Source organism: Rhododendron vialii, chromosome 8a, assembly GCF_030253575.1.
Source record: "Rhododendron vialii isolate Sample 1 chromosome 8a, ASM3025357v1".
Classification (NCBI taxonomy): Eukaryota; Viridiplantae; Streptophyta; class Magnoliopsida; order Ericales; family Ericaceae; genus Rhododendron; species Rhododendron vialii.
In genome coordinates, this window is record NC_080564.1 from 31,801,372 (window position 1) to 31,821,561 (window position 20,190).

At 39.5% G+C, this 20,190-nt stretch overlaps 3 protein-coding genes and 1 long non-coding RNA gene across 5 annotated transcripts; all 4 read right to left on the reverse strand.

Annotated features, from left to right (window-relative positions):
• Window positions 1-857: 857 nt before the first annotated feature.
• On the reverse strand, window positions 858-7,241 carry LOC131298771 (AP2-like ethylene-responsive transcription factor SNZ). The gene is made up of 3 exons (XM_058324241.1): window positions 7,204-7,241; window positions 6,104-6,184; window positions 858-1,779 (listed from the first exon to the last, which is right to left on the reverse strand). The coding sequence occupies exons 1-3, from the start codon at window positions 7,239-7,241 to the stop codon at window positions 858-860; spliced, it is 1,041 nt and encodes a 346-aa protein (XP_058180224.1).
• On the reverse strand, window positions 7,111-10,999 carry LOC131335364 (flotillin-like protein 4). The gene is made up of 3 exons (XM_058370689.1): window positions 10,213-10,999; window positions 8,986-9,381; window positions 7,111-7,812 (listed from the first exon to the last, which is right to left on the reverse strand). The coding sequence occupies exons 1-3, from the start codon at window positions 10,741-10,743 to the stop codon at window positions 7,297-7,299; spliced, it is 1,443 nt and encodes a 480-aa protein (XP_058226672.1). The 5' UTR covers window positions 10,744-10,999; the 3' UTR covers window positions 7,111-7,296.
• A 1,399-nt stretch (window positions 11,000-12,398) lies between these two features.
• Window positions 12,399-14,457, reverse strand: LOC131335370 (uncharacterized). 2 transcript variants are annotated; one of them, XR_009202505.1, is made up of 3 exons: window positions 14,184-14,457; window positions 13,012-13,132; window positions 12,399-12,886 (listed from the first exon to the last, which is right to left on the reverse strand). It is a non-coding gene; the product is annotated as an uncharacterized LOC131335370 (long non-coding RNA). The 2 variants fall into 2 exon arrangements; XR_009202504.1 differs by lacking the exon at window positions 14,184-14,457 and having other exon boundaries at window positions 13,012-13,605.
• Window positions 14,458-16,295: 1,838 nt separating this feature from the next.
• Window positions 16,296-20,103, reverse strand: LOC131335365 (flotillin-like protein 4). The gene is made up of 3 exons (XM_058370690.1): window positions 19,329-20,103; window positions 17,983-18,378; window positions 16,296-17,086 (listed from the first exon to the last, which is right to left on the reverse strand). The coding sequence occupies exons 1-3, from the start codon at window positions 19,857-19,859 to the stop codon at window positions 16,571-16,573; spliced, it is 1,443 nt and encodes a 480-aa protein (XP_058226673.1). The 5' UTR covers window positions 19,860-20,103; the 3' UTR covers window positions 16,296-16,570.
• Between the last annotated feature and the right edge of the window lie 87 nt (window positions 20,104-20,190).

A 20,190-nucleotide genomic window follows, 5' to 3' on the forward strand; every position in this document is an offset into this window, starting at 1 on the left:
TTCTTGAAATAAATGTATTCACTTTGCTTGGTTCAATTTTTTGAAAGTAACTTTTTACTCTCAGCACAATTTTCAATAAATCTCTTTCTATGTCTCTCCACTCATTATTCCTCTTTACTCTCAAAATAACTTTTTAAATTGTAAACCAAATAAAGTGATAATTTTTGAGTCGTCGTTTTGCAGACCGGACAAATATTTTGGAACGAAGGTAGTAGTTGGGATCATTGGACCAATGGTCGTGAAATTTTACATGCAGCCACAGAAAATAAACACAAGATTGAGACAATAATACTAGCTAGGGAATCATCAAATACACTTATACGCAAAATAAAGATGGCCCCCCCCTAAATACGTCGCAGCGTTCCGTGGGATTTGAGTGCGAGAGGGCGGGAGAGAGTACTGCATGACTATGCGTGAGTTGCATAGTTTAAGTATTTTTCGTTTTCAAAGTACTTTGATTCGAACTCCTAGTAATTACTAGTAACACGCATGAGACTTGGCACAATCCGTGAACAATTCAACATGAAAAGAAACCAAGTGGGAGAGGAGAGAGAAAGAGAGCATCAACATCAAAAGATACTACAAAATACAAATCCATAGCAGTAGTAGTACTACTGCATGTGTCGTTTTCCATGCTATATCAGCAGCTGCCAGGATTTTCCATGTACTGTAACATGGAAGTACAACAACAAAAAAACAATTCTTTCCTCCCCATGCATGTTCTTCTTCATACCCATCTCTCTCTCACTCTCTCTCTCTCTCTCTCTCTAGATATATATATACTATATATAACAAAAAGACACATATTCGTAGTTGTAATTAAAGAGTGATCATATATATATGTATTATAAGCCTACCTAGCAGAATGCATCACTAACTTCACCACTGAAATCAACAGCTCCAAGCTTCAAGTCCAGCTCCACATTATTAACCTTGCCAATACCACCAGGACCATTTGAACTGAAAAGCTGAGCAACAGAGGTCACCACGCAGGGCTTCCCGTTATTCACCGCCGTCCTCTGCTTCTTGTTCTTCTTCTCCGCCCCGGACGAAGAAGTCGGAGGAGAAGTACCCGGCGAGAACGTCGGCACCACGATCTCGAAGTTGGTGCGCGCCTTGGACCCCCTCAGCCGCCTCGCCGCCGAGTCGTAGGCGCGCGCCGCCTCCTCCGCCGTGTCGAACGTGCCGAGCCAGTGGCGGCACCGCCCTACCCGGTCGCGTATCTCCGCCGACCACCGGCCCCACGGCCGCTTCCTCACCCCCCTGTAGCTCCTCTGCACCTGGACCCCTTGCTGGCCCGGCCCTGCCCGATGCGTGGCCGGGTCAGGACCCGGTTTCGCATTGCTCCCAAAGAGCACGTGTTGGCCGACAACGGCGGCGATTCCTTCTAGAACCGGTGGGTTTTCAGCTTCATTAGTCTGCGGGACCAAAGAAGTACTCCATGACGTGCGGGGAGAAACGGGTGCAGGGGTCGGTGGGTCGGGTGGGGTTTGGGTTGAGACCCGAGAGAGCGAGTGAGGGGAAGCGAAGAGTGGTGGTTGGTGGTAGAAGAATTGAGGAAGAAATTCGTTTTGAAGAGGGAATGGGTGGGTGGGTTTGAGGATGAACGGGTCGGGTCTTTGCATGAACGGGATTTGTTGGAGTAACAGTTGGTGGTGGGGGCGGTGGTGGTGGTGGGGGTTCATTGTGTTGTGTTTTTGTTCTGTGGAATTAAGCTGACCGGAGGTGGGTGGATTTAAAGGGCATTCATGGGGGAACAAAGAAGGCCCACTTCCAGTACTTATATAAGCAGAAAAATAATTAGTAACTTAAACTTAAACGAGGCAAGCGACTTTGTTTGGTTGATAGTTTAATTTAATTTAGTTTTGATAGTGCATAGAGAAATAAATATGGTAATAATTAGAGAGAGATATAGAGAGAAATGAAATTAATAATTGGAGATATATGGTAATGATTAGAGAAAGATATAGGGTAATGATTGAAAAACAAAATTAAAATTAAAGATAAATGGCAACCGAACACAGCGGCTAATTTTATGAAATATGAATGTGGAAAATAAGAGTAAGAGCTATAGCGACTCACACTATTGAATAAATTGTATCAAATTGCATGTTGTTCACACTAATAAATAAATTGTACATTTTCATTTTTTTCAATCACAACTTATTCATTAGTGTGAATAATTTGTGATTATGGATGACTAAGATAGTATTTTCACTAATATTTTTGGTTACCAAATTTGCATGTTGTTCACGCTATTGAATAAGTTGTGCATAGAATTAGAGATGCACAACTTAAACTCTATGCACAACTTATTCATTAGCGTGAACGCCTAAGGGTGATATAAGATGTCAGGTCAATTTGTGTGCACCTCAACTATTTAGGGATCCCGAAATTAAATATGAAACGAGTCTTTCAATGACCATAAAGTTTGGAACATTTGACCTCTATTATGTGAGTATTTTGTTTAATCAAAATATGAGGGTATTCATTTCATTCTTTATCTATGAGAAGTACCAAAACTCTTCCATTCAAATAGAGGAAGATTTGGGAGATGAGTTGGAAAGAAATGATACTTAGCCCCGTTCCAGAACACCTTCTAAAAAAAATAAGTATTTATTTCACATTTTTAAACTCAAAAATAATGTAAATAAATTTTTTTTTATATTTTTTTTGCACCGTATAAAAGTTCTCGATAAGATCTATTAAATAAAATTCATATTGCTAGAAAACTTATTTGTGTAAACACATTATTTTTTGAGTTTAAAATTACCTTCTTAAAAATAAGTACTTATTTTCAGTTCCGGAACGGGGCCTTAAGAAAATTAAAATATATAGTGTAAACATAAATGGTGAATTTGCAAAAATTATTCAATGCTTAAGGACTATGACATCAAGTTGGCTAGTTTTGATAAAACACATACGCCTCTATCCATTTTAAAGTGTCTATTACGGTTTTGCGTGTCATTTTTAATGACTTATATTTCTCGACGTATATTATGTTTTTAAAATTATTATTTTATAGAAATAATTAAAATCTATCAAACAATTCATAATGTATATTTTTAGCAATATACATTAAGAAATATAGACAATTGAGAATGACAAACAAAACAAAAAACTGTAGTGAAAATTTTAAAAGGGACGGAGAGAATATTACAGTATTTAGATACTCTCAAACCAAGAAATGACTAAAATTAATAATACTCCAAAATTGAGTATTGGATTCGAAATGCCCTAATAGCAGCCCCATGCAATTTTGGGTAATCAATACAGTATTTGTAGTACTTCGTACAAGATACTCCTATGGGACAAATAAGATATCCCTGTCAGACTCGATTGGACCGCAGTCCCTCAAATTTTAGATACATGCTCGATCTGCAGTTTGCAGGAGGGATATACTCGTCACACTATTATTAAAAGTCTAAACTAGCCCCAAATTAAATCATATCTCCAAACAAGAGTTAACAATAAACACCATTTCGCTAGCTAAAATAAATAAATATTTTTTAAACAAATATTTATTGTTTGAATTAAAGGTGATGTATTGTGAGAAAATGATCTACTTCATAAATAGAAAATAAGTACTTAAAGAATATGAACTTTAGCAAAATGAGGCCTAAATGAACCGAAAACCCAAGAGCAGTCATCGTTGAGACATGAAACTTTGGAGTAAAAAGGTTTTGTATTCTAAGCTTTTCAGGTGTTGTCCACTCTTTTGAGATTAGTTCATACAAAGTTTTAATTTGTTCCGGCTTTAATTAAGCTCTTTAAAAGTAGACAGTAAGATTAATCCAAAATTAATTAAAATGCGTGTAAATTGACATGAATACATAAAAAAAACAACAAATGATACATTGGTGCCATTTCATTGAACAATACAGTATATTATTATTGGGTAATTTGGTACATTTAATTACTCAATATTAAAAGGGTGGGGTTTGCATCATCTGAAGGATTTGATTGATAGCCGTTGGATTGCGTGACTTGTACTACTCCCAGTACTAGTTGTAGGCCAGTAGGGACCGTCACGATTGCGTCAAACGGAAAAGATTGTTTGACTGCTAACCACCCGAGTGTTTATTAGAGGGAGTACTATATTACGGAATAAATAAATAAATAAATGAATCTAATCGATTGCATCGTTTTGTACAGGAATAAGTTTGGGTGTTGCCGTGGTGCACGGTTATAACCGTGGGGAGCAGATTGAACTGTTGTGCAAGAGGAGGATGGCTGCCCTGCTTTGATCTGATGAGATTTTAGGCGTGGGTCAGTGGCGTGCATGGGAACGTAAAGGGTTCTGATCTAATCAATCACCACTCTCCATTTTTTTGCTTGGTCCCATTGAGAGGAGAGAGAGAGAGAGAGAGAGAGAGAGAGAGAAGAGAAGAATTTTGTGGGGGGAAAATCTTTTGGGTGCTGTAAGAAGGGGATTAGTGACCCCACTGTGATGGGGCATGGGTCATGTTAACGTGGAGTGTGTTGGAGGAAACTCTTTCGTGACGTGGAGGTTGGTGATTGGTTGTTTCTTCGGTGCTTTCCAATTGGTTTTGCTCGAAAGCAGTACAAAAATTTCCGTTTGACAAAAAAAAAGAAAAAAAAGATAAGAAAGCAGTACAAATTCCATCAAAAGATATTCGCTTAGCACGAACGGTTTTAATAAGTTTTTTTTTTTCACTTATTACTCAAATCTCTTTTATTCTATTTCTCTTCGCTTATTATTCTAAAAACTTTTACCAAACAAGCTTGCAAATGTATTGTTGAACTCGTTCGAAAGATTATTTGTTAGGAAGTCCACTTGTTCCTTTTTATTTATACTGGCGTCTAGGCACAAGTAATACGTGTATAAGTTAACTTCAAAATTATCGTTCACACTTTATAAAGTTGTGTTCCCTTTATAAATAATGATTAGAAAGGAAGAACCTTATTAATATTTAAATCTTAATTGCGATAGAAAAATCCGACCATTTTCCTATTTGGAGACATAAACTTTTATGGGTTGTTGATATAATTTTTCTCTCAATTCGCCCCTCCAATTTAAAATCCTAAGGGGGGCCCAATTAAAATTCCTTATTAGGAGCATTGGGAAATTAAATACAAGAACTAAAGGTGTTAGAATATAATTACCACAAAGTGGTGGAATTGTTTTTTTTTTTTTTTAAGTTTGATAAAAGAAAATGATTTTCACTCATTTTTGTTTGATAAATGCACTCAATTTCTTATCTTTTAGTGAAAAATTGCTCGTAAAAGATTCACCGAATGACAAAAAATTAGAATGCATTCATAAAAAGAAAAGAAATGAGTGCGAAGATCACCGGTCTTGATAAATTGATTTCTTACAACCGCAATAAGGAAAACACAAAAAACTCCAATTAGGTAGTGAAAAAGTCGGATCATTGATTGGCATTGTTGGCTTTTTCTGGGCATACTTCAAGGTGGTGTTGGAAGTCTCCAAACTCTTGCTACATAAATAAAGAAACATTCGGTAGGAACAAAAGGGAATGTTGGTCTATAAATACACACTCCAAAAACACTAAACAATGAAATCCAGAGAGAGAGAGAGAGTGTGAGTGTTTCCCAAGAGTGAGCTGTGGAGCACGCGAGGTGTTATAGTGTTCTACACACTATTTGGACCGAGAGACCATCTCTTGTAGCCAGGAAGGAGAGAGAGAGAAAGAGAGAGAGAGAAATTGTGCTTTGGGTTTGGGAAAGATATACAGTGAGAATCCGAAGAGTAGTCTAGTTGGTTAGTGAGTTTTTGCTTTTCACATAATTAATTAGGATTCGATTATTAGAATCCGGCCATAAAATCTAATTTATTGTGAATTTTCTAATTCTAACATAAATAACTTGTCTTTGACCGGACCGCAAAAAAAAGAATCAATTGAAATACAGATAAGCCGATCCAACACCAGGAAAAAAGAAGAAGAGAGAATCCCAAAAAGAAGAAAATATACAAAGAAAGTACTCCTATGTTATGATGATATCTTTATGATCTCTGAGTTCTCATGCATTTATGCGTCCGTCAGAAGAGGAGAGTGGGACTCTCTCTCTCTCTCTCTCCGGTTGGTCTTTTTGGGGAACGTGAAGTGGCTCCTAATACCGCAATCCTTTGTATCTTTGCTGTTTGGATTTGAATAGTTCTTGATTCTTTAAAACACCTTTTCCTTCCTTTTGATGGGTACTACATAATTTACAAGCACAGATGAATAAAAAAACTAGTCCTCAAAGGTATTTTCTGAGGGTTTTTTATTTTATTTTTTTTGATCAGATATTTTCTGAGAGTTCGATCAGGAGGCTTTGTGGTCAGGTTCAAGTTGGGCTGGTCTAGAGCAAAGAGAAGCTTGGATGATTGGCCCATTTTGTAGGAAAAGTCAAGTTAATTTACTCCCACTAAATAGTACTACTAAAGATTTAATTGGGAACACCGACATATTTCTTCTTCATTAATAAGAAGCTACTCGAAACTACGGAACAGATTTGGGAAAATGACGGCCTAGGATGTGTTTTGATAATTAATATCCTCTAATGACGTGTTAAGAATAATTGTTAATGCTAAAAATGTCTTTGGCGGGTATTAATTATCAAAACATGTCATTGACCGTCATTTTCCCAAAAGATTTAAGGAAATTGAGCTAATTTCACACATACCGGGTTGGGTGTGGATCAAAGTCGATGCTCTCACAGCCGGCCTAAATATTATCTGGTTCTCTTGACCACCCATATATGTCATTGCTCCCCTAGAACCCTTCCCTGTAATGATTTGGGCATTTTGCCATCCTCAGACGAGTGGTAAAGGGACTCAAATCCCCAAAGTGGATATGAGAAAGTTAACATTCCCAACCTTGGGCCACTGGACGGTTTGTTCGGTCGTTAACTTTAAGGTCGTGAAATTAGTCGAGGTGCGCGTAAACTTCCTTGGCATCCGGTTATTGAAAAAAAAAGGGCCCCCAAAGCCTCCTCACTTGGGTAGTTTAATACACTGCCAAGTAGTTTAATACACTGCCAACACGATCACCATAGCCTTACAGATATGGGCATTCGTATGTGTAAAGATCAAGCAATTGCACGTCATATATAGAGAGAAGGGGGAAAAGAAACAGCCCAGAATTTCTAAACCAGTTTACTCATCATATACTATATTCAATTTAATTAGTGTCTCCTCAAACTACCAGCAATTCTTCTAATTACTCAGTTATAAACCTGCCCCTGCTCATATAGGCAAAAGCCCATATAGCCATTTCTGAAGAATGATTAGAAAAGCTTAACTTAACATTAAGTAATTACTAACACTTTTTAGTTAGATAAGGATTGACTGGAACTAGGCAATGTGCCAAGCCAAGCCGGTGGCAGCATCCCTGTTTGCTCATGCACTGTCTGAAACAGCGGCGGCAACATGCTATAAACTCCGGCAACTCCATTCATTCCGCCGACAGCACCGCTTTCACCACCCCCGTTAGCACCAGACCAAACACTGATCTTGGGCTGCAGCCCTTTCACTGCTTCCGCATTAATCTTTGCGATTTCTTGGAATACACCATCATTGATCATCATGTAGTCTCTGAGCGCAGCATAGTTTCCATTGACTTCTTTGAGGAGGCATTTCAAGTAGAGGCCTTGGGCGTCTGCAATGGCGGCGATTCCATCAGCTTCTTTCTGCTTGGCGTAGAGTGCACCATCTGCCACTTGCTGTTGGGTATAGAATGCGGCATCTGCGGTTGCTTTCTTTGCTTCAGCCTCCTTTTGCTGCTTGAAGAAAACTGCTTCAGCTTCTTTCTGTTTCTTGTATAGCTCCCAGTTTGCCTCTTGCACCTTTTTGTCAGGGCAACAGGAGAGAAGGATATGAACTGAAGTAAAGCAAAGAACCAAACTGGACATAAATTATAATTAAACAATGTCGTAGAGGACTGCTATACATCACCAATTCTAATCACATCACCAATTCTAATCACACTTTTAGTTTCACTTTACACAATGACAAAAGATTACTCACCTTGATTTGTAACTCTCACCGTTTTTCTCAAACATGAAACCATGCATAAACATCCAATCAAGCGTTTACTCTCGTTCACATTCGCGTCATATACCCATGGATCATGATTATGCAGTACTCTCTTAGACAGGGGGAATCTCATTTTGGTAGCAGAGACAAAATTCTCAAAAAAGATGAAAATAAACATATGGGTTGAAGTAAATTATTCCAATCCCTTGAGACACTTGTAAGACTCAGCAATATCAGTGCTCTACAATTCCTATTTTCCATTTGTTCTGATATCTTTCTTCCTACCACCCGTGGGCTTGCCCCAACGGCCCTTTCCTAGAAGTGGGCAGGGTTCGACACTTTGACTCCTCTCCGGGGCTGGTACTGCATGGCAGGTTGGGGCGGTGGTTGCTTCAGCTTGTCTGGAGGTTTACACTCTATGGGCGGGTCCAATTAGTGGCCCTCCTATGGTGTGGTTCCTTCGTCAGCAAAAAAAAAAAAAAGTATTACAAAATCTGTACTTCTCCTTTTAAGGGTTTTTTCATAAATTTCCTATTACTCTTGCATCACCTAATGCTTAATCTTTTTCATAGTAACCACTTTTCACGTTCCTATAACCCTTATTGTTTCTCTCTTTCGTTGTAGTGGCAACTACAGCCAAGCTTACGTTATACTGGAACTGAAAACATGGAATGATTGTTCAATGAATCGGCATCACATAATTTTGACGCAGTTCCTTGAATTGAAAATATAGTATAAGAGTTCAGTGTAATTGCATTGTCAATTTAAGCACCTTCATGATCATGATGAAAAAATATTAAGCACCTTCATATCGAAAAAAATATTATTTTGATGCAGTTCTTTCATGTAAAACTACTCCTTTCAAGTTCAGTGTAATTCCATTGTCAATTTAAGCACCTTCGTGATGAACTTTCAACCTACCTTACTCTCATCTAAAATGCATCAATATGAAATCAAACGCGTAATTGGATATTGTTGCATACCTTTATTTCATATTCGACACTGGCCTTGCTCAGGTGCTCAGCCTTGAGTTTCTCAGTTCGAGTCAACACATTCTTCTGCTCAACTACCCTTTGCAACTCGGCCTCCCTCAATGCCACCGCCTTGGCCGACTCCACCTCTGCCAGTTGGGACAACTGGGCCCAGCCCGCCTTCTTCTTTGCCAACTCAGCATTGGCCTCTGCCACCTCGGCCGCTCTCTGGTTCTCAAATATCTGCACCTCTGCCTTGACCCTAACCTCCTCCTTCTTCCCCTCTCCCTGCCTCTTCGTTGCAATGATCGTTGTCTCAGCGTCAATCTTAGCTGCATTCTGCGTTGTCTGGCTTTCTCTTTGCTTTGAACCAATCTCACCCTTCATCTTTGCCTCTGATACATCAATCTACACAAATTCCATTGAATCAAGTCAGAAAATTAACAACTAAATCATTGCAAATAAAACTGGTGTCTTGGATATAATGAAAAAATGGAACCAACGGCCGAACAGACCACTGTGTTGGAATTCATCAATGTAAAGATAACTAAACAGAAGGCAGCGGAGACCACGTTCGGGTGAAAGAACAATATATTCATGTAGATATCATATCGAAGTTTAAGACGCCAATTAAAAATTCTAGTTGAGATTTTCTGAATGGTGTAAAATTTTTCGACAAATTAGTTCCTAGATATGCATTACTTATTGATTCCAAATATGCATAACTTAATCATTTGAATCTGGGACGCCCCCAAAAGGACCAACACTTGGGAAAGGAGAGGGTAAAATCGAGAATAGACATGGGAACTCGCTGTCCAAAGTCATATTCGCCCTCATTAGAATAAAACTGCAAATTAAATACCACACCATAAATTTGTTACATGATCTGTGGGCCGAGCAGCAAGGTCTTCTCAAATTGCCCCCAAAGTCATTATGCAACCATCATATATTTTGATAATTAACATAAAGAAAGCTTGCAAATCAAGAATATGGAGTTTGTCTTATTATATCACACGACTTATCTTACAAGGCAAAACCTACATATCAGACTTATGTTACATGGACACAATTTTAGGGTTACGGTTTCTTCCCAGAATAGTAAGAACTCGTCACCATGATTTAGAACGATTATTGGACTTATGTCACATGGACACAATCCTAGGGTTAGGTTTTTTTCCAGAATAGCAAGAACTCGCCACTAAGATTTAGAACGATTAAAATTGAAGTTCAGCAACGTACCCTGGCTTGATTAGCAGCCTCCATCTGAGTCTTCTGTCCAAGGTAAGAGAAGTACTCATGTCCAGGCACATCAACCAACTGCTTCACATTGGCATTGTAAATAAGAAGCCCAAACTGATCCAACTCCAACTGCACCTTATCAAAAACCTCCTGCTTAAACTGTTTAGTTCCCTTAAAGATCTCCTCCATGGTCATCGATGCAGCGAGGACGCGGGTCTCACCCTCGATGACACCCTGGACGAGCTCCTTGACGTGGTTCGACAACTTGTCGTGCGGGGAGATGAGCTTGGCAAACTTGAGCATGGCCTCGTCGCTGTTGACGCGCGGGCCGATGGTGAAGACTGCCGGGAGAATGAAGGGGAGCTTTTCCGCACTCATGGCTTGGACTTGGAAGGTGTAGTTGACAGGGGAGATGCCTACTCGTATGACCTTTTGGCCTGGCCATACCCACTTCTTTTTGGCTAGACTTATGTCTGCAATTCCCCAGCCGGTGATGGCTAGGACCTCTGATGGACCTGCAACCCAATACATGTTCAAGAAAACTCCAAGAAAACTCTGTGAGCGTGGTCAAGAAGAAAGAAGAAAAACGTAGAGAGAAGAATTGAAAGACAGGCTAAGGGGACGTGTCTGTGTGTGATTTACATATATAGGGGTATGGGAAATCCGAGAACTGGTGAGGCAGTGGAATCCTAACGGGGATAAGGCAGAACCCTGGTGGGATTATAGAGTTCTACTAGGAAACGGTTAACCATCGCAAGCAAATTCCATATGGGTTTGCGTTTGCATGAGGCTAACGCAAATTACTCCCCGATGACCAATCATAATATCTTGGGCAGTATTTATGAGGTTTAATTTTTTAGTTAATCAGATTTATGAGGTGATAATTATCAAATAAAGAAAAAGATTTGTGAGGCGATAATAAAGTAATTATAGTGATACAACTATGGTTTTGGTTGGATTTCCTTTTCCCTCCTCACACTTGATGTACCTTTTCTCAAGTTTCTTAATATAACTTGTGTTGCCTATAAAAAAAAAACTATGGTTTTGGACCTTTTGGTTGGACCGGTTATTGGCAACTTTGGGCTTAATTTTACCATTGGTCCCCAACATAATAACGAAGTGGCACTTAGGTCCCCAGTAAAAAAAATTGAGTCTATTGAGTCCTCGGTGTATAAATTTTGTTTCTACATGATCCTCATAACTAACTCCGTCCAGATTGACCGTCAAATACAAGGGTATTTCTCCGTCCACATTGACCGTCAAATGCAAGGGTATTTGTGTAACGTCGGTACATATAATGGTAGCTTCTTCAACCACCAAACAGAAACCAAAGTACCCGCTATCATCAAACCCAAACATCAAAGCATCTCCAACCCTTGACATCAAATTGGAGATGTCAATTTTTTTTTGAAGGCTGATGTGGCATTTTGGCATCTCCAATTTGACATCAAAACGTCCTCTCCAACTCTTATGTCAAATTCTATTTATTTGACATCAAATTATCCCTCTTCAACCCTTATGTCAAAATACAAATGGTCATTTTTTGAAATTTGGCATGGAGGATGGTGGTTGTCAAAGTTGGCATGAGAAGGCTTGCCTTCAAATCCACGTGTATTTGGCATCAAAGAAAGATATTAGGTTGGATTGAATTTTGGTGTCAATTTTTACTGTTAAGATGTCCACGTAGGAATTGACATCTCCCATTGGAGATGCTCTCAAAGCCTCTTCCCCTAGGCCTCCTTCTCCATCGCAGCCTCCAAAGCGCACCCCCGTCGATGCAAATCTCATCTCTACCCTCTCCCTCTCTCTATGAGCCAACTCCCATGCTTCGTTGCAGCACCATCGTACCCCAATATGTGATCGCATATTTGTCATCTGTTGTTCATAGAAATTACTGGTATCTGGAATTTGAACCGATGGGGATGGAACATAATCTGATGAATTGTGATGCATATGAAGCATACCTTTTAAACATTTTTCTCGGCAGAGAAAACCAACTGGAAGGAAATACTGTCTAACAGGTACCCTTAATCCTGTATGTATGTTCTAGTTCTTGTAAATACCAGAAGTCACGATGCCATTTGAATAGCATATCAAGTTATGTTGCCTTGATAATTCAACAGAAAACTTCAAGCAACTTCAGATAAATCTCATTTTAATGGTCACTCGTTGCAATTCACCAATAAATCACAAAAAAAGATTCACAAATATGATCTAGGTTCCCCTCACGTATAAAACTTCCATTCTTTTTGGTACAGATGATTAATATTACAACATAGGTCTAGAAAAACCAAGAGTCATTTCAGCTTTGATTTAACTGCAAGACATCTCCACAGATGATTCTAAACGCTAATCTTGTCTATGGCAACTGACCATAGACCATCATAATCATCCCACAGTTTCTTTACCATGTTAACGACCTCCCCTCTGTAGAACTCGAGGTGATTATTAAAGTGCTCCTGGAGCACCGCTACATAACTAGATTGAAAAGAATATTTCATTTTTTTGTTATAGATCTCAATTAACTCCTATAAGAGAAAGGGGTTATTTGAGTAAGAGGCAGTAACCTGGCCTACCTTTTCGGTTTGAACCCAGGCAATGTAGGCATACCATTCTTCAATTACCACCATCTTTGCTTTACATATTTCCTGTTTTCTGAAAGATTCTCATCAATCTGCATGCCAAAGGAGAAAGATTTCAATGTGTTATCTTGACAAAAGAAAAACCAGTTAGTCCGTAGTAACAACAAATGGCACATGCAAATGTTGTGGTGGTTTGGGGCAGCAGCAAGGAAGATACCTAATCAAGAATTCCCTCTCAGACATTTATCCAGCTTGCTTTGCATCCTCGGCAGTTTCTGAACAGAACCTGACAGCCATCCCAACAGTTTCAGATGCTTCCCTTAGAGTTTCTTCTTCAACTTGTCCCAGTAAAACAAAATATACTAAGAGAAAGCTGAGGATATTAATCTGATAAGTAGACAAGAAATCACAATAGACTAGCAAAACCAAACACCGCATAATCTAATCCCAGCCCCAGGAACACTTTATATATATAGATTGGAGCTTCAAGTTGAATGCCAAGCTGAAGCATAAAACTAAATCCAGACTTGTTAGGTTAGAGGAAAGGAAAAGGAAACGTGAGTGTTACAGATTAAGTTTAAATTGAATGTTGCAGATTACAAACAAACTATTGGAACTGAAATCCGAGTCAATAGAACATGATTACACAAAGAGCAAGAAGTAAACATGAAGCTAAGCATCACAGAGTAGAACTACATTTTCAGCTTTACTGTTCAGAGAGCCTCACAAAATCCAGGATGCATACTTCAGTTGCAACTACCACAACTATCAGCAGCACCAGCAGAATAGTGATTCGAGTCAACCAACTTCCCATCAAACGGGTGAACATTGTTGTCTCCCCAATAATCAAGGGAATACACATTGCGTCTCCAACTCAAGGGAACAACAATATTCTGTTTCTTTCCAATGTCTCATATCACATACTTCTTTTTACCTACACAAAAATTCCCAAAATTAATTTTTTAATAACTCGGATTTCCGGGCCAACTTATGTGCACCTCGAGTCTCGACTAATACTGGGGACTAATCCCATTGTCCACTTGGGGGTTCCCAATTTAAAGCTGGGAAAAAAGCTCGTATGAACTGGCCGCAAAAAAGGTTGATACCACATGGGAAGTTTTAAAAGACTTTACGAGGAGCAAACTACTAAGTTCCAAAATTACGATGTTCAGTTCCCAAGTTTTCCTACCCTATATGTTCCGAACAAGATAACAGGCTCAAATTCTAAGGGGTAAAAAATGAATTAATTTGTTGATCAGCTAGGAACAAACCACTAATGAGACATTATCAAGTACTTCAATCCTACATCTTCTCATCAACGAAGTGAAGCATCAAAATGGCCTGTTAAATTGTTCGAGTTTAAGGATGAAGTTCTAGACCTAATCTTACGGGAAAATTCGGAAGACAATGACGCGTCGCTGTTGGGGTAGGTAGAGATGCATGCATTACGCCTCTGGTCTCTTCAAGTCTAGGGTTTCCAGAAGAGAAATGGAAGGTCTGAGTGACATTGTGGTCGGAAGGGGTGGGCTCGCCGGAATTAATGGCGGTTGTCTCCCGGAATGCGTCCACCGGCGATGCTCCAGCGGCTGGGCCGGAGCTTGTTGAGGTGGCCTCTGCCGTGGTATTGTTTTCGCGCCAGATGAAAGACAGGACAATATCATGCCCAATACAGTAACTTTTTAAAGGTATTTTTGTTCGGGAACGTTCCCCTAACTTTGGCTTTTAAATTGTCCATATTCAAAAAAATTACATTTGATTATTTTGTATTAAACTTTTGTATGTCTCGTTAGAATAAATCAGAAAAAATCTTTTAACTTTTGTGGATTATTAGTTTGTCTCATCGAAACAAATCGAAAAAGTTAAAGATTACATATTTTTTATGCAAATTTTATTTTTGAGAGTTCACGAAGCTTTGTGGTCAAGTTGGGCTGGTCTAGAGCAAAAAGAGGCTTGAATAATTGGCCCAATTTCTAGGCAGAGAGATAAACTTATTTACAGTACTACCGTAAACTTGGGATTTGCAATCCCGCTATGTGTGGGCCTCATCGACAGTTTATCGTAATATGAGATTTACACTCCCGCTATGTGTGGGTCTCATCGACAGTTTATCGCAATAATTTGAACCGTTTATCTTATAGAACCTGCAAAATAGTATACATATGCAAAAAATTAGCTTGACCTAACATTGATAGGCATATCAAAAATTGAATTTTTGTTTATAAAATCAACGACTTGGATCTTTTTAACTTAAAAAACTATTGACAGAATCCAAACTGTCGATTTTATAAACCAAAATTCAGTTTTTGATAAGCTTATCCATGTCGGGTCAAACTAATTTTCTGCATATGTACACTATTTTGGGGGCCCTACAAGATGAACGGTCCAGATTACTGCGATAAATTATCAATGGGGCTCACACATGGCGGGGGTGCAAACCCCAAGTTTACAGTAGATGAATGGTCCAGATTACTGCGATAAATTATCAATGGGGCTCACACATGGCGGGGGTGCAAACCCCAAGTTTACAGTAGGACTGTAAATAAGTTTCTCTCTTGTAGGAAAAGTCAAGTTTAGTAATTGAGATTCAATTTTTTACGCCGCCGGTGTAAACATTTGTTTTCTCCAAATCAATTATATTGCGCCACGTCGCTATGTTTTATTGATTGGGACCACTGTTTTATAACGTGACACAATGTAATTAATTTGGAGGAAACAAATGTTTGCACCAACGGTGTAAAGAATTTATTCTTTTTGTAATTAGTACTCTGTTCCAATTTAAATGTCTCTTATGGTTTTTCATGCATTTTCAAACCCCTCCAAAAATATACTTCAACATATTAATTTTTTATTTTCTTACACCAAATTAAAGTGCTCATTGAGTACTCTAATTTGGTGTAAAAAAAATTAAAAAAATAATACGCAGAAACATTTTTTGGGGGACATAGGGGACAATTAAATTGGGACGGAGGGAATACCAAATAAAAATGTAATTGGGAACACCGACGTATCTTCAATAACAAGAAGTTAGTCGAAACTAGGAAAAAAGACCAAGGATATTGAGCTAATTACCACACTGGGTCGGGTATGGGTCGGAGTCGATACTCTCACACCCGGACCAAATATTATTTGGTTCCCTCGACCACCAATATATATCAGCCCCAACCCTGTCAATGCTTCCCGAGAACCCTTCCCAGTTCCCTCCAACCATCTGGGCTTTTTTGCCATCCTCAGACCAGTGGTAATGGGCCTTAAAGCCCCAGAGTAGACATGAGAAAGTTAGTACTAAGATCCTACATGAAGTCACATATTCAAATCAGACGAAAGCCAACATTTCAAATCTAGGGTCATTGGACGGTTTGCCCGATCGTTAACTCTAAAGTTTCCTAATTAGTCGAGTTGTGCGTAAACTGCCCAGACATCCAGTTATTGAAAAAAAAAAAAGGGCCCTCAAAGCCTTCTCACTAGGTAAGTTTAATACATTGCAAACATGATCACCATAGCTTTACAGATATGGGCATTCATATGTGTAAGATCAAGCTTTCACAAGCAATTGCACCTCATATAGAGAGAGAAGGGGGAAAAGAAACAGCCCAGAATTTCTAAACCAGTTTACTCATCATATACATGTTTAATTTGTGTCACCTCAATCTACCAGCAATTCTTCTAATTACTCAGCTATAAACCTGCCCCTGCACATATAGGCAAAAGCCCATATAGACCTATTTGAAGAATGATTAGAAAAGCTTAACTTAACATTAAGTAATTACTAACACATTTTAGTTAGATACGGATTGACTGGAACTAGGCAATGTGCCAAGCCAAGCCGGTGGCTGCATCCCTGTTTGCTCATGCACTGTCTGAAACAGCGGCGGCAACATGCTATAAACACCGGCAACTCCATTCATTCCGCCAACAGCACCACTTTCACCACCCCCGTTAGCACCGGACCAAACACTGATCTTGGGCTGCAGCCCTTTCACTGCTTCCGCATTAATCTTTGCGATTTCTTGGAACACACCATTATTGATCATCATGTAGTCTCTGAGCGCAGCATAGTTTCCATTGACTTCTTTGAGGAGGCATTTCAAGTAGAGGCCTTGGGCTTCTGAGATGGAGGCGATTCCTTCGGCTTCTTTCTGCTTGGCGTAGAGTGCACCGTCTGCCACTTGCTGTTGGGTATAGAACGCAGCATCTGCGGTTGCTTTCTTTGCTTCAGCCTCCTTTTGCTGCTTGAAGAGAACTGCTTCAGCTTCTTTCTGTTTCTTGTATAGCTCCCAGTTTGCCTCTTGCACCTTTTTATCAGGGCAATATGTTAAGCAACAGAAGAGAAGGATATGAACTGAAGAAAAAAGCAAAGAATCAAACTGGACATCATTGAACAATGACGTAGAGGACTGCTATACATCACCAGTTCTAATCACACTTTTAGTTTCACTTTACACAATTACAAAAGATTGCTCACCTCGATTTGTTACTCTCACCATTTTTCTCAAACATGAAACCATGCATAAATATCCAATCAAGCGTTTACTCTTGTTCACATTCGGGTCATACACCCGTGGATCATGATTATGAGGTACTCTCTTAGATAGAGGGAATCTTGTTTTGGTAGCAGAGACAAAATTCTCAAAAAAGATGAAAAGAAACATATAGCTTTAAGTAATTTGTTCCAATCCCTTGAGCAACTTGTAAGACTTAGCAATATCAGTGCTCTACAATTCCTTCCTTCCATTTGTTCTCATATCTTTTGTATATGTGTATTAGATATTTATGTATTAGATTTTAATGGATGAAAAAGTATTACAAAATCTGTACATTTCATAAATTTCCTGTGAATCTTGCATCACCTAATGCTTCAGCTTTTCCGTAGTAACCACTTTCCACGTACCTATAATCCTTGTTGTTTCTCTCTTTTGTTGTAGTGGCAACTACGGCCATACTAGCGTTATTCTGGAACTAAAAATATGGAATGATTGTTCAAAAAACCGGCCTCATATTATTTTGACACAGTACCTTGAATTGAAAAAATAGTACCCAAACATAAAGTTCTTTCATGTAAAACTACTCCTTTCAAGTTCAGTGTAATTGCATTTTCAGTTTAATCACCTTCATGACGAACTTTCAAACTACCTTAATCTCATCTAAAATATATATGAACTCAAACGCGTAATTGGATATTGTTGCATACCTTTATTTCATAATCGACACTGGCCTTGCTCAGGTGCTCAGCCTTGAGTTTCTCTGTTCGAGTCAACGCGTTCTTCTGCTCCACCGCCCTTTGCAACTCAGCCTCCCTCAAGGCCACAGCCTTGGCCGACTCCACCTCTGCCAGTTGGGACAACTGGGCCCAGCCTGCCTTCTTCTTCGCCAACTCAGCATTGGCCTCCGCCACTTCGGCCGCTCTCTGGTTCTCAAATATCTGCACCTCTGTCTTGACCCTAACCTCCTCCTTCTTCCCCTCTCCCTGCCTCTTCGTTGCTATGATCTTTGTCTCAGCATCAATCTTAGCCGCATTCTGTGTTGTCTGGCCTTCTCTTTGCTTTGAACCTATCTCACCCTTCATCTTTGCCTCTGATACATCAATCTACACAAGTTCCATTGAATCAAGTCAAATTAATATCGTGATCAAGCGACTGATGCTGGGGATTTCCGATTTTTAGACACACAAGAATGAAAATAGTAGTCCAAGGAAAAAAGAACGAAAAGCAACTAAAGTGTAAAAATCATGGCAGTGAAAAAGTGGAAGCTACAGCTGAAAAGACAACAGTGTTGGAATTCATCAATGTAAAGATAACTAAACAGAATTGAATAGTATAGTATAATAATCCAAAATACCGCAAAATATGAGTTAAGAATCCTAGCATATACTCCCTCTGTCCCGATTGTTGTTAAAAAATGGCAGCCAAGACCACAGTCGGGTGAGAGAACAGTATATTCACGTAGATATCATATTGAAGTAAAGATGCCAATTAAAATTCTAGTTGAGATTTTCTTGTAAAAGCAATCGAAAAACTAGTTCCCAGTTATGTATGATTCCCAAATATGCACTACTTATTCATTCAAATTTGGGACGCTCCAAAAGGACCAACAATTGGGAATGGAGAGAGTTAAATCAAAAAAAGACACGGGAACTCAGCTGTCCAAAGTCATATTTGCCCTCATTCGAATAAAACTACAAATTAAGCAAGGTCTTCTCAAGTTGCCCACAAAATCATTATGCAACCATCGTATATTTTGATAATTAACAACATAAAGAAAGCTTGCAAATCAAGAATATGGAGTTTGTCCTATTATATCACACGACTTATCTTACAAGGCAAAACCTACATATTGGACTTATGTTACATGGACACAGTTCTAGGGTTAGGGATCCTTTTCAGAATGGTAAGAACTCGTCACTATGATTTGATTTAGAACGATTATTGGACTTATGTTACATGGACACAATTCTCGGGTTAGGGTTCCTTTCCAGAATAGTAAGAACTCGTTACTATGATTTAGAACGACAAAAATTTAAAGAGTTGAGCAATGTACCCTGGCTTGATTGGCAGCCTCCATCTGGGTCTTCTGCCCAAGGTAAGAGAAGTACTCATGTCCAGGCACATCAACCAACTGCTTAACATTGGCATTGTAAATATGAAGCCCAAACTGATCCAACTCCAACTGCACCTTATCAAAAACCTCCTGCTTAAACTCTTTAGTTCCCTTGAAGATCTCCTCCATGGTCATCGACGCAGCGAGGACGCGGGTCTCGCCCTCGATGACGCCCTGGACGAGCTCGACGACGTGGCTCGACTGCTTGTCGTGGGGAGAGATAAGCTTGGCAAACTTGAGCAGGGCCTCGTCGTTGTCGACGCGCGGGCCGATGGTGAAGACCGCCGGGAGAATGAAGGGGAGCTTTTCCGCACTCATGGCTTGGACCTGGAAGGTGTAGTTGACGGGGGAGATGTCCACTTGTATGACCTTCTGGCCTGGCCATACCCACTTCTTTTTTGCTAGACTTATGTCTGCTATTCCCCAGCCGGTGATGGCTAGGATCTCTGATGGACCTGCAACCCAATACATGTTTGATCTCTAGAGAGAGAGAGAGAGAGAGAGAGAGAGAGAGAGAGAGTAAAAACACTAGAAATCCCTGTGAGCGTGTTCAAGAAGAAAGAACAAGAACGCAGAGAGAAGAATTGATTTGTATAGGGATGGGGAAGTGAGAGAGTAGAAAGAAACCCTAACGGGGAATCAAGACCGAGTTTGGTGGGGATTGCAGAGTTCTAGTACTAGGAAACGGTTAAGCAATTTCCATACCACAGGTTGGCGTTTTGCATGAGGCATAGGCTAAACCCAAACGGGAAAATTGAAGAGAGAAAAAGAAGAGAGAAGAAAAATGAGAGTTAAGTGGGGG